General features: G+C 43.2%; 1 protein-coding gene across 5 annotated transcripts in view; it reads right to left on the bottom strand.

Moving 5' to 3' along the window:
- Positions 1 to 1659: 1659 nt before the first annotated feature.
- PDE9A (phosphodiesterase 9A) overlaps positions 1660 to 16115 on the bottom strand; it is a 70541-nt gene continuing 56085 nt past the window's right edge. For all 5 annotated transcript variants that reach the window (XM_076354554.1, XM_076354562.1, XM_076354545.1 and 2 more), the window contains 9 exons: positions 13038 to 13124; positions 9807 to 9911; positions 8586 to 8668; positions 7551 to 7707; positions 6254 to 6367; positions 5475 to 5579; positions 4586 to 4714; positions 4301 to 4396; positions 1660 to 2645 (listed from right to left, as the gene is read on the bottom strand). In XM_076354554.1, the coding sequence (XP_076210669.1) occupies positions 2595 to 2645; positions 4301 to 4396; positions 4586 to 4714; positions 5475 to 5579; positions 6254 to 6367; positions 7551 to 7707; positions 8586 to 8668; positions 9807 to 9911; positions 13038 to 13124 (927 nt within the window). In that variant the 3' untranslated portion in view covers positions 1660 to 2594. The remainder of the gene's footprint in view (positions 2646 to 4300; positions 4397 to 4585; positions 4715 to 5474; positions 5580 to 6253; positions 6368 to 7550; positions 7708 to 8585; positions 8669 to 9806; positions 9912 to 13037; positions 13125 to 16115) is intronic.

Genomic DNA, 16115 nt, shown 5'->3' with positions numbered 1-16115 from the left:
TGGTTAGAGAAAATCCTTCCAACTGAAACAAAACTTCCTATCAGGATCTAACTCTTAAACAGTTTTAGCGGGAGGAGGGTGCAGTCAAGTTCCTACAGCAGGTTTTCTCATCTAATGGAACTAGCTCGATGCAAGACTTGGCATATCCTAAGCAATTGTTTATAGCTCCTGCACAGCACATCTGCTTTGGGAGATGATTTGTGACGGAAATCCGCTTGAATGGAGATGGTAAATTTGATTTGCTTGTGAAAAAGAAGTGAAGAATTCCACAGCACAACAATCTAGGTCACAATGTACTTTGGATTATAAGATTTAGTACAGAAAAAAGGCCCAAACCACATAATTCAGATCCAACTTTCAAGCATCAAAAGTTTGAGGTTAATCAAAACTAGGGTTTAGTTCATCCATTCATGAAGATGTCTGTGTAGCTTGGAGCTGACCCTGTGCTTGGATCTTTCCATCTCCCTTGGGGTCCCCCAGGACTGTTCAAAGCCAGGGATCAGACCCTTTTCCAGTTTGCAGCAGAAAGGCCAAAACCACACACACAAAAAGCTGTTTAAAGGAGAAGGCAGCTTGGGCAGAAAGAGGCCCAGCAGAGAGAACTAGCTGTGGGTCTGTCCTGCGTCTCTGGAAATGTGCGAGCAGGAATAGGGTAGAGGGGGGGATGTTTCAAGGTAATATTGATCTCCCTGAGAGATTGGAGAGTAGCTGAAGTAATACGGTTTTGTGCAAAAGAAAGAGACCAAACATGGGAAATGGCACTGGGGGAGAAACAAGAGTTAAGCTCAGAATTAACGTGCAGAAGGAACAGGAGAATAAATCTGAATTTCCGGAGCAGGAGGCAGGGTTTGTTGTTCAGCGGTGAGCTTGGTACTAGACACCTGCCAGAGAGGCTGAGCTTCCTAAGGTGTTTCCTGGGTCTTGGGGGGAAAGATTGGCCCCCACCTGCTCACCTCTTTTTGAAAAACAAGCTAAGACAACGCATGCGGCTTTGGACTTTGCAGAGGCATAGCACTAGTGTTACCTTTATTGCTAACACACCTAGCAAAGTTGATGGGGCAGCCTCGGGAACTGAGCCAAGGAGGAGCAGAGCAACACGCATGCTTCTTCGCTGGCTGCATGCCTACGGCTGCCGGGGGGGATGCCAGCAAGCCAGGGTGCATGCAAATCACTGGTCTCAGCAGCCATGCCGTGATAGGAACTGAAACCGCTGAGACCCCCAGGGAGGGCAACCATTTCCCCGGTGGGAGAAATCAGGAGTGGGCGAGCAGCGTGGCCGTGGCTCACCTCTCATGGCCACAAGGAAGGGGGATTTCTTCTGGCCTTGCCTTTGGCGAGGCACTACACAGGAGTCGATCACAGTATTGCCTGCTGTCCATTTGCATGACTGCAACTCCAGGCAGAGCTTGGCTCCCAATCTTTATAAAGTCATCAAGGGAAGTGAAGCTCTTTTGGTATTGTGCTTATGATGCAAGTATACCACAAAAAATGTTTCTAAAGCTTCTCCTCTTAAGGAGAACCGACCTGACCCTCTCCTTTACAGCCCCTTACCTTGTATTCATTATGAAAGCATTTGTCTTTAGGAACAGAGACAGTTCTCACGTGAACGTGTACGCAAAAGAAAACAAGTACAACACCCATTTCTGTAGAAGAATATATTATTTGGCAGATCAGTTTAAAAGTAAAAAAAAAAAAAATCTGTACATCTTTGAAGGTTTTTCTTGTTGTTGCTTTTTTCATCCACGAGGATAAAAATATGCTTGCACAGTGGTTTCAGCTTTGTGCTCCCTTCTTTGCTCGTGCTGAAGGATCCCGTGACGTCTAGCTGTACCAGGCCACAAAGCGAACCTGCAAACTCACTAAGGTTTCTTCTGATTTCTTCTAGTGTAGAAAACAAAAAAAAATTGCATCCACTATGCTGGGCTTCTGAATGTACTGTGAACACTATAAAATTCAGAGAATAATACAGAGAAATGTGTCATTAGGGCCTGCTAGGCAAACAAAAATATATGCCAGGACCCCTGTCAGAATATAAGCATCTGTTAAGCTATGCTGTAATTAGCATACTGCTGTACACGTATATATAGTATCTTGACTAAAACAACTTTTTCTTTTGTTTTTGGATGCCAGTGGATCATTTTCCAGAATAGGCTCCTTAGCTAAACTCCGCTTTGTCTTTTGGATGCCAGTGGATCATTTTCCAGAATAGGCTCCTTAGCTAAACTCCGCTTTGTCTCTACAGGCTGTGGTCAGTGTGGTCACCAAAAAGGCAAATCTGCTGAAGATTTGAGCCATGCTGCAACCTGTGCAATGTCCGCAGGGGAAGTCCTGCCGGGGGGGCTGCGGTGGGCATGCCGGAGTGAGGGGAGCCCTTGGTGCCCGACGGCAGCAGCGCCTGTGTGAGCAGGCTGCAGGCTGTAGACAAGGCACCTGGGCGGGCAGACAGGCAGGCAGGACATCCGTGCCTGCCACCTCTCCGCATACATCGTCCCAGTTGGATTTTGACATAGCCACTATGTCTGTTTGGCAAATTCAGTATTTCTCAAAACCAGAATAACCTTAGGGCTTATGTTTTGCTCAAAGTCTTTTTCGTCTCACTTTTCGGCACTGCCGGTGGTCAAACTTTCACTTTTCTTCTTCTGCAACTGAAATGAAGAGCAAAGCAGGATTAATACCCTTGGCTCACACAGTGCCGTTTTCCACTGCTGCTGTGAGTCGAACACTCGTCTCTCCACAAGGCATGTGAGATGTTTCTTGGGAAATAATAGGCAGCAGCATGATATATCACAGGCAGCGTTTAATCCAAACAGCTCTGGATGTATGTCCTGAGTAAACAGCACTTGGTGTTTCTCATCATCTGCCATGCTAGGCTCTAGGATTATTAACTAGCTCCTCTTGTTTCAGGATGTTTCTGAATTCAGGCAGCTATTTTCCTAAGTCTTTTTGTGCCAATACACCATAATTAAAGCTCCATCAGTTTGTATAAAATTTCTGTTTTGACAGCTTCTGTAAACCAGAAGTAAAATCTCAGCTCAACTTGAAAGATGAATAGGACTCAGAAAGCCTGGCAGTCATATTTGAATTCTTCTTCCCCGCTTTGAGAAATGCTCCACTCTAAACTGAAGAATGCCTAAAAGACTTTCTTCACCTTTATAACTTAGAGCTGTCAAAGCATGTGCTCTTTGATTAACCAGCCTTAGTATTTGTGCTGCTGAGGGGCTTTTCCTTCCCACTTGGGAGGAGGTGGGAGCTACACCAGAAAGCTACTATTCCCCTCATCCAGCCAAGAATGATCAAGTGAATCAACCTTCATTTCCCACATATCAAACAATACCAGCACAACTAGTGCTCTAGGGTACTTCCCAATTTATTTTAATGACAGAGTGACTGATAGTATCCTGTCTACATGATAAATTTGTTCATGTCAGAAAACCCCTATGCTGCGATGCCATTTGGGCTGGTTTTGTCATCTGCCTTGGCAGGGAAAAGAAGCACTTGAAGAGGCATGCAAGGAAGGCGTGCAGGCCCAGTGTCACAGGCTGCAGGGTGCTGCAGGAGCCAGGCCAGCACACCGGCTGCTGCACTGCGGGCGTGGGGCAAACGCTCCCGGGGCCTGGCCTCGGTCTCTGCCCTGTCAGGCTCCTGAGGCAATGCAGACGTGGTCGGAGACAGTGAACGTGGTTACCTACCTCCCCTAAGCCTTACATGTCAAAATGAGAGACACTGTAAATGGAGGTCCCCTCTCAGCCTGGGCCACAAAATGGCTTCATTGGTTGTGTGTTTAATCCTACTGGGTGCTGTGTATTAGAGGGTAATTCCTCATAAAATTTCAAGCACATCCTTGATGATAGACACGTGAGTGGAATTTTTTTCCCAGAAAATAAACTTATGCATTGGTGGTGCAGTGCCTGTCCAACAGCAAGACATTTTGCTGCGATCTAGCCCAGCCTAACTCCTTCCCAGGGAATGGCAGCTCCCTCCAGGAAGAGCTGTTTGCTAACACACTCCCCTCAGGTGGTAATCTCTGGGTTTTGTCTCGAGGTCCCTCTCTTGCAAGCAGCTCCCTTCCCACGGCCGTACTTGTGTGGTGCCTGGTCGACTCTGCAAGGGCATGCTTTTGTGCACACTTACTGCTCATGGCACATGACTTTCTCCAGCCAGGTGTAATGAATGTGTTTCTCATGATTATGATTATGCCATAAGCATTCCTACTGTTTCAGAATTAAGCTGCTATTAAATGATAAAGTTTGACTTATTCAATCATAACGTTTGCTTTATCAAAGACATATTTAGAGCTTACCTCTTTCATAGCATCATCTATCTGTTTTAATTCCTCGTAGCGGTCCCTGGATTCCCAAAGGGGCTGGAGCATCACCTCCTCCACTTCTGGGAATAGCTAGGTGAAAACAAGAGAGAGAATATCAGCATTTCCTTTTGTATTCATTAACTTGTACATGCTAGAAATGGGGTGAAGGACAGGGTGTGAACTGTACATCCCCACTTCCCTGGCTGACTAAACACCTGTCAGAGCAAACGCTGAAGCTCTGCACACCCCCACCTCTGCTTCTGGCCTTGGGTGACTTACCTTTGTTACTGTTTCGAACATGGGGATGAGAACGAACTTCAGGAAACCTATCTGTGCTGTCGGCTTGGTCACTTTATCGCGGTCCATGAACGGTGCCACTGGAAGCCCCTCCGATTTTTCTCGGTCGCTCTGGAAAAAATCCAGAGTTAACAAATATTAATCTCGGCTAAAAGCCTGTGAGGAGAGTAATGTACCAAGTAGATCACTAGCTGAAGAGCAGTAGCCTTCAGATACAGATCTCAGTGGTGTCTGAGATTAGCACAGAATAGCAATATGCTTCCCTGGGGCCAATGTATCCTGCTTTGTTGAGAGCAAGCATCTGAATAAAGAGAACTCTGTTCAGTTACACCTGCACAGTACTGGCATGAAAGCGTTCACCTCCAGGCTTACAGGACAATGAGGCCACCTGGTTCCCTTTGCAAACCCATGGGACTTGTGAGGTAAAATATTTCTGAGCATTCAGAAAGATGGTAATGGCTTTTGCCGCTCTGGAAGAGAAGGAATAGGTCTTTGATTTCCTCATCATTCTCCAGAGAGTGATTATTTTCAGGTATTCAACCAGATATTACACATCCTTCTTTACTAATGATTAAAACTAGTTCTGGCTAGCTGGGTCAATGGAGGACAGTTCCACTGACTGCAATGAGTTTACCAAGCTACCTACTTGACTACATAACTCACTGTTTCTATATGGGTCCATGTGCAAGGAGGTCACAGACTATGTGTGCAAAAAAGATATCCTGTAGCAGACTTTCTCTCTTAATTATTGGGTAAGAAGCCTTTCCATCCTAGAGCTAGACTGGGCTGTCAGACAGCAGAGCACCTGTAGCCGAGGTGGGATTCAGGAAGAGCAGCAATTTGTTCAGCTGCATCTCTCCCTCATTCTTACCTGCATAAAATATTCCTCTAGTAAGCGATCTACCCAGGGCTCCGCTACTTCCATCGGGCGGACTTCATTGGAGATATCACAGCATTTTATCAGTACCATCTTCAGCTGAAAGAGCATAATGCTTTAATACTGCAGTCTTATTGCCAGCCCTTTTTCCCCTATCCAGAACCTGTGTCATTACAATGCAACGGGAGGCAACGTTTTCAAACAGAAAGGACAGTTTTAGGATTAAATCAGAGGTCTTAAATGATCTGGATTCTTTTCCACTCTCTCACTTACCCTGTGTAAATCACTTATCCCCTCTCTGCCTCAATTTCCCTGTCTGTAGCACTGGGATGGGCCACAGTGGAACGTGTACTTATCTGCTGCATAAAGAGATTCAGCCACAAATGACCATGAAATTGTTCGTGGAGCACTCAGAGGCAGCTGGGGAGATGCTTCCCTGGACATCAAAGATGACTGGATTAGGAAGTAGAGGAGACTAGAGTTCGTACTCTTGTGGATACTTTTTGCCCCACAGTAATGGACAGTAAGAATTTGTATCCTAACAGAGTAAATATTTTTTTTTTTCTTGATGGGACTGCAGGATTTCTAAAGCTGGAATAATCTATTTTATACAGAGCACTTCCAAATTTCAATTCTTTTTGGTGGGGCAGAGGATGTAGGAAGGATTAGGTTTTGATAATGTATATTGAATCTTGGTTTTTAAACAAATGGATATTAATCTACAAGCTTTCACACTATGCACAGAAAAATAATAATGTACAAAACCTCCTTACACAGGTCATGTGTTCTTCGTTTGAGTAATCAAAATTTTCCATTTTTTCCTTGAAAGAGTCCAGTATTTCTGCATGTCTCGCCATGTCTGTAGCCAGGATTAACGTAATTATCCCCTAGCAAAGAAAACATGTTCACATTTTAACTTGACATTCTTTACAAAGTCTACTATTGCAGAGCAAAGTAGGGTCTTTCTTACACACAAAAAGCCTCAGATGCATTACATTGTTAACAATGAAAGGGGAAGTTTCTGACTTGAAACTGCCAAGCAAACTGGAAGAGGGTTATAAAGAGTTCATGGTATATGAAGATCATGGTTGGATTGATCGGTAACACTGGTGTGACATTCCAGAGGCATTGAGGATTTTCCTTTCTGATTGACTAATTGTAGAAAAACAAACTGTACAACAGGATGTTAAAAGCCACACTCTGTTTGCCAAGATCCAGTTTTGGCTCCTTGGAAAGCACTATAGGTTTTGCTGCTGACCCTTAGTGGCCCTAGGAGGAGACAAAGATCAGTAGACGTGGATGTCCTCTGTGCTCATCTTCCTTGGATTAAGGGCTTTGAAATACCCAGATGCAGCCTATGTGTTAGGAGCTCTGTATTCTCCTGGTAGGCAGAGTTTATGATGGGAAAACGTTAATTTAAAGTTGCGGGTTTTCATACAGATCTATCCATTTTGGGCCCATGCCTGCTTCCCACGCACTGGCAGAATCAGTAACTCCAACCAGACTGGTATCTGAGCCCTTACATTAGTCTGCTTTTTCATTTGGTGTGTAAGGAAGGTGTAACGTGGAAACTAAGACCAAATTTTGGCCCTTAGTGCTCTAATTGGAATTGTAGCATTGTTCACTGCCTCAGAGATAACTGTGATGACTCCCAGTCCACCAGAGCCTCTTCCAGCAGTACAAGTGCTCTGCTGTTGTAAACCTTTTCCCATTTTGAAACCCCTCTTAAAATTAATACAATGTTCTCTTAAAGCATAAACTTCTGCCATGAGAGCTTAATCCTTTCCCAGTCAGAGCTAATTGGCTCCTTCAATAATATAAATATCTACCCCCAAAATGTCATAGGCTTTAATAGTCAGGATGTACTCATTATTTCTCAGCAAGACATTCCAGGGAGTGCTGCTGTGGAAATTTTCCAAGAACTCCTCTTGGATCCTTCCAGTGTGAGGGGCTTTTTCAGTCCTACCCTCTAGGGAGAATGATTCACTCGCATCGTACAGCAGGGAAGTCTGCGCGTGCTTACATCTTCAGGAACGGTTTCTACGACACAGATGGGAGCAGCATTCATACCTGTCTTATCTGTTTGAATTGGTCCTGGTCGACGTTGGAGAAAATGTTGTATTCTGGCTGGGAAATGATCTGGAAAGCCACAGCACAGTGGTGGTTCTCCAGTGGGGAGATGTCATTGTAGCGTACCGCAAGCTCAGTTCGTGCATTTATCTGATAGCTGATGTGAAGAAAAACAATGAGAACTCCTGCAGACACACATCAGCTGCTCTAAACCATGCTGCTTACTTTTATTTACATTCTTTTCAATACTTATTGAATTAGCTGCAGTTTGTTTTTTGATTGTTAATACTAAATCAGATTTTTAGAGAAGAAAGATATTACTTTAATATCATCTCAGGCACTATTCCCCTGTAGGTTTTTTTTAAAAATTGTACCAAGTCTCTGTAGCTTAAAATGACATAGAACAAATACAGAAGGAACTGTCTGGGCTTCATTCAAGCCCCACTAATGTCAACGGAGAGATTCTCACTGATCCCAGTCGGAATTGGGTTCTGCCCTTATTTAATGAATGGCTACAAATAAATTAGATTCTCTCTCTCTCTGTCTCTTTTTCACACACACATACATGCACACAAAAGTGTCCATGGGTCAACAATTCTAATTTCCTCACGTGATAATAAATAGAATAATATGTACTTCATGATTTATAATTATGAAATAACGTGTAAGTTAAATCACCCTTTGCATTTTAGTGTAATTATTCCATTTCAGTCAACGGAGCTATAATTATTTATGCCCTCTCTCTCAGCTGTAAAACATTTTACCTTGTTTTCTCAGGAGTGGGGGAAAGCGTTGGAATAGAAATCTGAAAAAGCATTTTCCTTACAGAGCCAAGGACAGCTGGCAACCCCAACCCAGACCCGAGTTTTCTGCATGAAGCTCTGCCTTGGCCCACGTGTGAGTGAACAGCGGGGCCTTGGGGGAAGGTTGTGGCCAGCTCAAGCTGTGAGAAGGAAAACCTGATCTACCAAAAATGCCAGCTGGTATACCTTCCCAATAAATTTTAAGGGAAGAGAAAGCAAGAGACAGACTCACGTATTGTTATAGCCTGGATGGTCCAAGTCATGGCATACTGCTGCAGTCATGAGAATCAAGATGTCAATTTGGGAAAATTTCTCCTGTAAAATACAAAACATTAAGGTAGTATTACGTTTTCTACTTCCCCTATCCCCATAAATGAAACTAAGTGAAAAAATCACCCACATTTACTTCTTAGAGAAATGCAAATCTGAGCAAAACGAAGTATTTTTCCATAGATCAATTTACTTCAGTCAAGAAAGAGAATTCTGCCTTCCCTTCCAGTAAAAATGGCCCAGACTTGCCTTTGTTGCATTAAATAACAGCAGCTCAGAGGAAGCAATTTGCTTGAAACTTGCTATTACTGCAGAGATCATATAAAAGCACTGAGATATTAGTACAGCCTCTTACAAGTCATTTGAGCATCCTGATTAGTTCAGGGAGGGCTGGAAGATAGCTTAGTTGCCATTGCATTCTGCATTAACTAAAGTTATGAAAAGAGTGAGAAAAATTAAGTGTTGCATTCCCACAGCTTCTGAATAGGATGAACTTCCATTAAAGCAACTTTTTCTTCATATTCTTATTGACAAGGAAATAGACTTAGGCCAGTAACTGAGATGTTTAACTATGGAGAAGAAAGGGTTTTTTTAACAGAATAAAATCTGGTTTGTACAGAAATGAAATTAATATATAAACACAGATTATCCAGTCAATGAAAATAAATGATGCCTATAGTTTTGGACAAAGTACAGGTCGAATGTGAATCTTGCATACAGTACATGCAAGGCATTATTTGCAGTAGCTCACCCAGGCGCAAGCACACGTTTGGAGAAAACCTCTTGTGGGAACATTTTGTGTCACAGATGAAGACCATATCCACAGACCATAATTCAGTAGGCTTTGGGATCTGATTCATAGATGTTTCATGCTATCAAAGTGTCAAAAGATCTTCAGTGTACAAATTGGGGATATCTAGGAGGTGAAGGTAGCTTCCCAGCAGCCTCAGAAAGCTGTGTAGGTGCTTGGGGTCTGGGATGGGATGGCTGAGCGGGCAGCCAGAGGTGGAAATGCAACACCTCTCCTCCTCTCCCCAGGGACTGAACAAGTGCAGCTACTGCAAAGCTCATCACTTGCTAGCAAGCTGGTGGCCTGTTTTGCAAGAAAAGTGGCACAGGTGTCGTGGTGCTCAGTGTGCCCCATGATGGAAATGGAGTGATACTATGGAGGTGGGGGGCATACCTGGAGGCTGCAGAGCGAGATCATGCTGTACATCATCTGGGTCACACAGAAGCAGTGCCGGAAATTATGAAAGGGGTTGTTTCTGTAATTGTCATGAATACACAGCTGCAGGGAGGGAATGAAGCAGTCAGAGACAGGAGAGCTCTTTCTTTATAAAAACATGATTCCATACGCTTCCCAGCCTCCCTGGAAGCACTGTACATCCCTACAGGAGTTCTATGGAGCCCAGTATTATTTTCTGCTAGGACAGAGTGACAGCTCAAGGCCCTCTGACACTCTCTGCCTTCCTGGGGGAGGGTGAGAGATTACTGCCTTTCAAGAATTTGTCAGCAGGTAAAGCTCATAGCAACTTCTCTCTCATACCAGCTAGCAATGGGTAAACATCCCAGCACAGCTGCAAGTGCATCTCAGTCTTGAGATAGGACTCTGTGCTCCCATCCTGAATTTGTATTTCAAACCATGCGGTGGTTAAACGGTGACTTTGGGGTGTGTAAAGAACTCAAAGTACATCCCTGTTCCCCTCTCTCGCTGAATGCAAATTGCAGCTTTGAAATCTTCAAGGCTGAAATGTAGTTGTTATTTCATTTGCAAATGCTCAGAGGTGGCACTTTGGGATGTGTTGCTTGGCAAAGTGAAGATGTGAATGCACATGCACTAGCATACCTGTGTGGATTTCCTGCGCTAGGCAGTATGGGAGAGATTTAGCCATACAGGCACATGGGACTGATTTCTGTGTGTTTTAACTTTCTACAGATCCTGGCTATGTGCCCTCATTACAAATGCAAGCTAAAGCTTGTCTTTCCATGTGTCCCCGCTACTGTCAGCCGGGCTAGCTGAGTGAAGCTGGCACAGCTGGGTTAACACATGCCAGTCATTCTTCCAATGCACTGGGTAGCCTTTGGTATCCTGTCCTGCACAAAACAGCCAAGAATCAGCAGCACTGCTGGACCCCTTCTCCTGAACCCTCTGCAGCCTGGATTCTAGAGAGCCCTTATGCACATGCTTCAGTTAATGACATGGATAGAATTCGTGTCCCCTTCTCCAGCTAAATAGTGAATTTACTTAAAGAGTCCTCAAGCCCCATCAGGATCAAACCCTTCAACCTGGGACCTGACTTCTAGGAAGCCTCAAAGCCCTGGATGAGGTCAAGAGAACTGTGGGTTTTCAATGCTTAGTCAGTATTTGGGGGCTTCATTGCAAAAGTTGTTCAGATTATTCTGCAGCAAGGACTTTAGAAATATATTACATGATTTTAAAATGAATAACTAATGGCACAATATGGTTGACAGCCAGGCTCACAGGTGGTGGGCAGTATCTCACAGCCTCCACAGGGACACCGCGGTCACGTCCAGGCACCGTACACCTCTGCACGGATTTAATGTATACATCCAGCAGTGGAGCCCAGAGCATCCCAGGGGACTCCTGACTCAGAGCACTGAAGGGCTGGAGTGGCTGGGTTGTATTAGTCATCCTTTCCTCCCCTTTCTGGAACATTTCTGTAGCCAGTGGATGCGGGAGCAAGAAAGCAAGCATATGCATGAGGTGGCTTTTTCTCACCCACTTAAGTTCAAACTGGTGCCCATACTGTGCCTGGGGAAGTATCACAGTTTGAAGCAGAGTCCTCGGGGCTTTTTTTAATCATCTTTCTTTCTGTGAAGCTAGTGTTTAAGGAAGGAAATCTCACGCTGTCTTACCTTTGTAGAAAATACATAATAAACTCCCCTCGTTGTCCAGAACGAGGCTGTCTTAAATGCTAGTGGTAACAAATTACTTGGAGATGCAAGCTAACAGGAAGCTGCCTGCAGTAATGCGTGTGGGTGGCATGTTGATGTGTGTTGACATATCACCTTGTTTCCCATGTTTTCAGGCTGTGAGACAGGAGGAGGAAATTTTCTGTTTTATCTACTCTGTGCTAGCCTTGATTGTATTTGGTTTCACCCCACCCCTTCTGTTCAGCTGCTTTCTAAGGTCAACAATACTGAGCTTTTCATTTGCCTTCTTTGGGGAGAGATTTCCTAGGTCTCGATCATTTTTTGTATCTCCTTTAATGTAGTCATACCATTTTTCTAAAAAGACTTAACCAGTCCTAGGCATAAATTCCAGGTAAGCCTTATGCCTTCTATGGACACATGTTAACATTGGTTCATTTTGTCCCTTATTCCAGTCTCTGATCAGCCTAATGCCTTGTTAGCTTCAGCCGGCAGCAGCACACCAAGCAGTGACAGTCACTGCCCTGTGTACGCTGGTGCCCAGGTGCTTTTTGCTCTTGCTTTACTTCGTGATATGATGAATCCAGTGTTTTGATTTGTGTTTTCCATCCACCTTCTGAATTTGTGGAATTTGTTCAGGCCTTTCTGGGAGTCTACATCAGTCATGTAAAACAGTTCCTTCTATTCTGTCCATACTCTTCAGGTAATTAGAAGAGATTAGTGAGATATAATTCTTCGCTACAGGAATCACATGAAACATCTGTATAATGGATTTCACATCATGGTGTTTTTAATTAGTTTCAATCAATTTGTCAGGTGAGATGTAAGTTTTACTAACCATAATTCTTCAGGGTATCCCTAGATCCTTTTTAAACAATGGGTAAAATATTTACTGTTCTATGGTCCTCTGGGAACACAATGGGTTTTTCTGAGAAAGCCAATATATTCTTCAGCTTTTTAGCAAATTCTTTCTTATGCTCTCCCTTGGACCTGATAACTTACTGATTTTTAAATACTCCAGTGTTTCTTCTTTAGACATCTTAGTTTTGGTATGATCTCATCTTTATCATTTCTTGCATCTCTGCAACGTTCTCAACATTAAAGACCAAGGCAAAGAAAGTTACTTATCTTCTCAGCAATTCCTTTTCCTTCCTGCCTTGCTCTTTTACTCCCTGTGATTTAGAACATCTAATGATTATTGCACATACTGGCTTTTTTTGGCCATATCTGAAGACACTTGCGTTGTCCCTATTTACAGTAGGTACCAAGAGAATTCACCAGAAATGAACTGCTTTTAGTAATAGAAAGCTCAGCAAACAAATGTGAAACAGTTAAAAAAAAGTCATCTGTTACCACAGGAATGCAAACATTTGCTGAAGTACTTAAATTTTAAGAATTTGTATAGATGGACTATTTTCAGTGGGATTACTCATGTGAGTCAAGGCAATTCCATGAGTAAATGTTTTGTTTATTGATTTTTGAATTTGAAAAATTGCAAATATCAGGAATTTCAAATACTTACCAACCACCTCTTTAACGTGATAGGATTGATGTTGAAGTCTTTTACCAACCCAAGATCATGGTACATGTGTTCCAAACAACTCAGCATCTGCAGCCAGGAACAGAGAGGTTATTGGCTTGGTAAATAGCACTTTATGATACATTGCAGAATGAATTTCCTCCTTGCAAGCATCGAATAATTGCAGAGCCCTCTTGTTAAGATGAAAGAAAGATGTTCAAAGATTGCATGATTAAAGACAGTGCAAGAGGGGAGACAGAGAGGTTCTGAAAGCTTTTTGAAGTAGACAGATTGCTGTTGACTTCATAGGTTTTGTGCAGGGATTTGAATCACACCAGCTCTCTTTAGTAATTGTAATTCATGCGTATCATAGCAATTCCTTCTCACAAAAAAAGTATTGCCATTTTTCTAATTCAGCTGGGATATGTTCTAATGCTCAATGAAATCAGTGGGAGTTTTTCCACTGACTCCAAAGGCCCTAGCTGTACAGAAATGGATGAGGTCCTAGCTGTGTAGAAAATGGCAGCAGAAAATAAGAGATCCTTAAAGAAACATTTATTCTAGATATGTGTCAATATCTTCTTTCTTTATGACTTCTCGTGAGTTCCTAACTCCACTGTCTTAACTCGTATTTCTTGTTTAACAAAAGATCTCCCATTATAACCCTAGAAAATTGCAGCAGGTTTGTGACCATCCACTCCCATAAACTATAACTATGAATCCTAATAGCTGAAATGCAAAGGCAGGCTGCTCTTTTGAGACAACATCTGCTCTGAGGTAGGAAGGGGGATGCAGACAGTTTAGCACTACCACTCCCAGTTAATCTTCTGGGTTTGAAAATATTGCAAAAGAAAGGTATTGATAATCTGATGCGTCTGGGCACTTAACAGCTGCCACCAGTCAGAAATGAACAGCATTCCAGGAGTTCAGGAGTTTATATATCTGCATTCCCACTTCTGAAGGCAAAATCTGCAGGGGATGAAATGTAGCCATTATATTAGCAGATGCAGTTTTTAGACTGTAGACTGATCCAGGGATTTTAACATGATGAGTGTAATGTCACAAATATAGCCTTGGAGACCTTTTTAGTTAGGTTTCTGTTATTTAGGCTCTTAAAAACTCTCCAGAAGAATGATTTCATCTAATGAAACTTTATATTTACCCAGGGAATATACATAGTTCATGCAGTAACAAGGGGGCCGGTCTTGAGTCATCTGAACAGGAAGAAAGAGACTTTCCTGAAAGACTTGAGGGACAATGTCACGAGCTGAATTGTGCCCACATCACATGGAGAGCATTTTGCTGTAGACCACCTTGTCTTGTTCCTAGTCCCTGAGGTAGAATATGTGTTTTGCAATAGTTTCAGAAAAGACTTTCCGAGACAATGAACTCGATCCAGAAGGGCTGTATTACCCTCAGAAATGCCTATCTCCCTCCAGCTGTTGCCAAGAGAGTTTTGGGTGAGTGGCAGGGTGACTCTGAGTCCCAAAGCTCCTGCCCCTGAACACATGAGAATCTCAGTTTTCTTTTTTAGCTTTCTTGGTCAACAGCAAAAGCTTGAATATTGGACTCTCCTAAGGCTTGAAAATGAGTGGGCGTTTGAGAAAGAGAACGCAAGCTTGCTGCATACCTCTGTTTACTGAGATGCTGCAGAGCACATTATTAATTTGCTTGCAGAAGTCTACGGTTTATAACCTGCCTGCCCCACATTGAGCATGTGGGCAAATGCTTATTGCTAAACAAGCATCGACAGAATTGAAATATTCTCTGTAAACATAAACCAGAGCTAAAAGGGTGAGATAAACCCATATGGTGCTCGGCTCACTAGAGCTTGTGTGGTATCTTATGTCTGAGCAGCACTCCTCCTTGCAAGGCATGTCTAATCTCCGCACCCTCTTGTTAGCCTCCTTCATGCCACCGTATAGTGATTCCTAGGACTCTGAATGAGTTACTGTGCTAAAATACTATGCCTCAGCACACAAGAATCCGTGGATAATGGTTTTTGTCTCTCCCTATTCTTTCTTAACAGTCAGAACAACAATGACCCAACAGTGTTATGGTCCACCTGGCAGGTCGTAATTCTCTCTTGCTGTAAAGACCTGACAGGCATTCAAAAGTTGGGGGGGAGCCATTTTGCCTGAGCAGTTGTATGGCTGTGGTACAGAGAAAAGGGGCTGAAGAGGGAACAGTAACCGCAGAGCACCAGCCTCAGCTTGGCATGGACTGCACAAGGGAAGCTCTGCCAGCCTCTGTGAATAGGAGATGGACCTAAAGCCACCAGAAAGTCCTTCTGTTATTCTACCAGCCAGATAAAATTTCCTGAAGGGAATATGCTGTTCCCGTGCGTGCGGTATGGGGTATTTTTCCTTGTCATGTTGATCTGCAGGTGCTGAGCCAGAATGACTCTTGTATGCACAACATCTGATTGAGAAGGTAATTAAGGTGATTGCTGCTGGGGGTGCTGCTAGAACCACCCAACCCTTCCCTTGGGAAAAACCCAACACTAAAACCCTAGTTTAGTCCTGCCCTCCCTTACGTTTTTCCTAGATGAGATTTGCTCCTATTTGCTTAATCTAGTTTTACATTATATTATAAGCTGGCCATTACAGAAACATCCTTCTCCTTCATGTTTCTGCAGAGGTTTACATATGGGCTTTCCAGAACCTTCTGCAATACAAGTGACAAACAAAGAATAATACTAATAGCTATAAGAAAAATAAGAAAATGAAGCAATAAGAAAATACTAATAGGCCATGCACGCAGCTTTGCAACCTCTTCAGAATACACAGCAGAAAAACCCTTGCCTAAAAGGCTGTGAATCAATGCATGCACCTCTGCCTGGCTTCACACAGAAGCACACAGCTTCATTGACTTGAGCAGGGTTATTGATGATGTGCTTAAGCATACATTTTGCTAGGGATCGATTTGTTCAGATAAAATGGCACAAGAGAACTCATGTGGCAGTAATGATAGTGCTCTGGTTGTTGTGGGACATTTCTAGGAAGAGATTAAAGAAAAAATAAAAAGGGATCAGGTTATGACAATCAGCATAATCTATCTGGCATCTGTAGGGAAAAAGTA

This window comes from Aptenodytes patagonicus, chromosome 1 (assembly GCF_965638725.1).
Source record: "Aptenodytes patagonicus chromosome 1, bAptPat1.pri.cur, whole genome shotgun sequence".
Classification (NCBI taxonomy): Eukaryota; Metazoa; Chordata; class Aves; order Sphenisciformes; family Spheniscidae; genus Aptenodytes; species Aptenodytes patagonicus.
Note: the sequence above shows the minus strand (reverse complement) of the source record. Positions and strands in the feature narration are given on the sequence as shown.